General features: G+C 37.4%; 1 protein-coding gene across 1 annotated transcript; it reads left to right on the top strand.

Annotated features, from left to right (window-relative positions):
* Nucleotides 1-2,536: 2,536 nt before the first annotated feature.
* Nucleotides 2,537-3,475, top strand: LOC105985217 (olfactory receptor 2L13-like). The gene has a single exon (XM_013015643.1). It carries the CDS (start codon nt 2,537-2,539, stop codon nt 3,473-3,475), a length of 939 nt encoding a protein of 312 aa, XP_012871097.1.
* The last annotated feature ends 376 nt before the right edge of the window (nt 3,476-3,851 follow it).

Genomic DNA, 3,851 nt, shown 5'->3' with positions numbered 1-3,851 from the left:
TGCTGGTTGCAGACAGGGCCACAGCTAAGTTCTGTATTTTCAGCTGTCCTTTGGTATTACATATTTTATAACATGTGACTCAGATAAATAATGTGCTAAAGGCTTTGTAAAATTCATAAATGATACTCATTTTAAATTTTGCCTTACTTTTTAATTTTGTAAAAATTTTCCACTTTCTACACAAGATATTGCCAATTAAGGCCTTTTGTTAAAATTGTCAGTATATTTTACTAGTAAGTCTCATCAGAAATTCATCAGATAAAGCTAATATTTGTAAACTTAATCTTGTGTATTAACTCAGACTATCCCCAATAAACAAAGCAGTGGTCATGGATAGAAATAGACTCTCAGCTCTGACTACAGTTTTTCAAATCTATTAGTTTCCTTTTTCTAGGTGTATACAAACCCAAAGTTTTCTAATTTCCTCTATTAGCTCTGAACTCAAGAAACTTCTACTTAGGAAAGAAGATAGGTGTCAGTAGCCACCAAACACCTTTATAGTTCTCTGGATTCTAGTCCCAGTGGTAGTCAATCTAAATGCAGACCAGTCCTCCTTCAACAAGATTCAGCAATGGAAAATGTAAACACAGCAAACTCTTTATGTGTAAAGGATTTGCTATTGGAAACTTACCAATTTCAGGACGACTGTGATCTTCTTCCTGATGATATTTGAATGAAATGAATGATGTAAAGACAGACAGTACATCTATTTGTTTAGTTGTGAAATATTCTCATCCATATAATCATATGGACAAAGAATTTCATTTAATTCTATTCTTTTCAATTCCACTAGAGATAGGCTGAGGGCCAATTTCACAGAACACAGCACTTGAGGGGGTAGAAAATTAAGTGAGTCCCAGTTACTCCCCTGTTCCTATCCCATGTCCTGGTATGCCTCAGCCATGGTAGCTATCAAGGATGTTTGACCGATTTAAAATCTAAGTATAGCCTCATCTGGACTAATTTCCTCCTCACAGGCATACACCTTGTGCTTCAAAACATACACTTTAATTAAAAGCAACCTCAGATCAAGTTTTCCTTCCTGATGTCTCATCTCCCTAAACACCAAATTCTAGTGTACTTTTCTTTCTACCCAAATGTCCCTACGCTCTGTCCCTCGTACATTCTTGTCATGGTTGCTTTTGTAGTTGTTGTCCTCATAAATTTTTTCCTCATTAGGAGTAAAATAATCCTTACCTTCTGCAATTCAACTTCTATATAGTAGGTATAGAGTTGTTATAATCCCACTGGTATCTTATCCTGTAACCCCAACTCAGTATCCTATAAAAGGTAGTCATTCACTGTGTGTTTATTATGAAGTTTATGTATCCTTCTATTATTTGTTTCACATACTACAATTGACTAAAGACAATCAGGTCTTATGTATTTTACTGATTAATTCGTGCCACTCCATAGCAGGATTTTCTATAGCAAAGAAAGGAAATATATTTTCAAAGCATGATTTTATCCTATCTCTGGATTGTTTGATATTTACATTTATGGTCATATGTAGTCATAAGTTTTTTTAATCTCAAATAAGTTGTAAGAAATGGAAGATGCCTCTGATCCCACCTTTGCTCCATGTTATTTTGCCCCTTGCTTTCTCCCATCCATGCCTTTCACATGATCAGCATTTATTGATTAAAGAGCTGTAATAATGCACTCATATCTGATGAAGTCATGACTGAATTCAGACTTACAACATTTATATAAAGTTTCAGATGATTTCCCTTTATCTTTCAATTATAACACTAGTTGCATTACAGATATATGTAAAATAGAAGTAAAAAGATGATGGGATCTATGAAAGCTTAGCACGATGAATTTCCTTGCATCAAGAAAATAAAAATGTATTTGAAATGGTTTCCAACCAATTAGAGCTCTATTAGGCACAGAAAATGTAAAGAAAATTAAACAAAAGAGCATACTCAAGTTTTGAAAAATAGGGAGGTAGTTATAGGGCACACGATATCTCTAATATTCATTGATTTTGTGTGATATTCAGACTTTCAAGAATGATCAAAATTGCTTTAAAATAATGGAGATGGAGAGTATAGCTTATCTTTTGGAATAGTAAACATGGGGATTGGGGACCAGAAAATAAAGGTGGGGAAGGAGTAAGTTAAGAGGACAGTGAAAATGCAATCATACTACTCAGAATATTTCTAAGTAATACTTTTGAGTAACTATTGCATGCTTGATGTGTTACGTTGTGACATTCTGAAATGTGAGAATCTTTGGTGGCCTGAGGAAACAAGATTTGCCATTAGTTCTGCATAAGGGGGTTGGCCAGGAGGATGGGATAGGGTTCTTAGCTTACTGAACCTCTCATGCCTCACCAGTACAAGAAGCTGGAAACAGAAAGTGAAGTTTTAATGTGAAATCAATTCAAACCAAAGCAACATGTAGACAGAGAAATATTCTTTCTACTGAACATTTTAACAGGTCTCTTCCTTTGATTCCTCTGCTCAGGTTCATGCATATTTGTGGTGAATGTTTTCATCTTTCTTTCAGGGAATATAAGAAAAACATTTCAATGGAGAAATGGAATCAAACTTCAAGTGACTTCATTCTGTTGGGGTTGTTGCCTCCAAACCAAATAGGGCTCCTTCTCTTGTTCCTCATCATCCTTCTGTTCTCTTTTACTTTGTTTGGTAACTCAGGAATGATTTACCTCATATGTATGGATCCCCGGCTCCACACCCCCATGTACTTTCTCCTCAGTCAGCTTTCTCTCATGGACTTAATGTCTATCACAACCATTGTCCCTAAGATGGCATTCAACTTCCTCTCTGGCCAAAAGAGCATCTCCTTCCTTGGATGTGGGGTGCAAAGCTTCCTCTTTGTGACTATGGCAAGTGCTGAAGGTTTACTACTATCCTCGATGGCCTATGACCGCCTGGTGGCCATCTGCCACCCCCTCCACTATCCCATCCGCATGAGTAAAAGGATGTGTTGGAAGATGATCATGGGATCGTGGATACTGGGCTCTCTCCACTCCTTGGCACACACAGCATATGCCCTTCAGCTTCCTTACTGCAGATCTAGGGCCATCAACCATTTCCTTTGTGACATTCCAGCAATGGTACCTCTGGCCTGTGTTGATACTTGGATGTATGAGTACATGATTTTTGTGAGTACTTGCCTGTTCCTCCTCTTTCCTTTCCTTGGAATCACTGCTTCCTATGGACGTGTGCTTTATACAGTCTTTCATATGCGCTCACAAGAGGGAAGGAAAAAGGCCTACACCACATGTTCGACACATTTAACTGTGGTAACATTTTACTATGCACCTTTTTTCTTCACTTATTTTCAGCCTTCTCATCTTCGCTCTGCTACTGGAGATAAGATTCTGGCTGTGTTCTATACCATTCTCACCCCAATGCTCAACCCCATCATTTACAGCCTGAGGAATAAAGAAGTCCTGAGAGCTATCTCAAGAGTTCTTGACATGTTCACTTCTATCAGAAAATAATAGTTCAATCTCTCATAATTGTTTTCTTCTTTTCTTTTTATTTGGAAAGACTCAGGATTTGCAGTCTTTGCCTTATACTGACTATGATAAAACAACACAGTGGAGTTATAACTACAGTCATGTTTGTCACTCTCTAACTTTATTGTTTGGCTTCCTGTGTAGCAATGTACCTGAGCCATGAGATGACTATTATAGACATTCTACTGTTATTGTCTCTTGAAACTCAGGCAAGCTCTACTTTATCAGGGTTCCATGCATTCACAGTATGTTAAAGGACCTTTCTGCTGGGGCTAACCTGAATTTATGAACCTCTTTTATCAGCCTCTCATGTAGCTTGGGGTCAAAATTGCACACCACTATGCTAAACTGGCTTGAG

The sequence above is a fragment of the Dipodomys ordii genome, unplaced genomic scaffold, assembly GCF_000151885.1.
Source record: "Dipodomys ordii isolate 6190 unplaced genomic scaffold, Dord_2.0 Scaffold27, whole genome shotgun sequence".
Taxonomy (NCBI): Eukaryota; Metazoa; Chordata; class Mammalia; order Rodentia; family Heteromyidae; genus Dipodomys; species Dipodomys ordii.
Note: the sequence above shows the minus strand (reverse complement) of the source record. Positions and strands in the feature narration are given on the sequence as shown.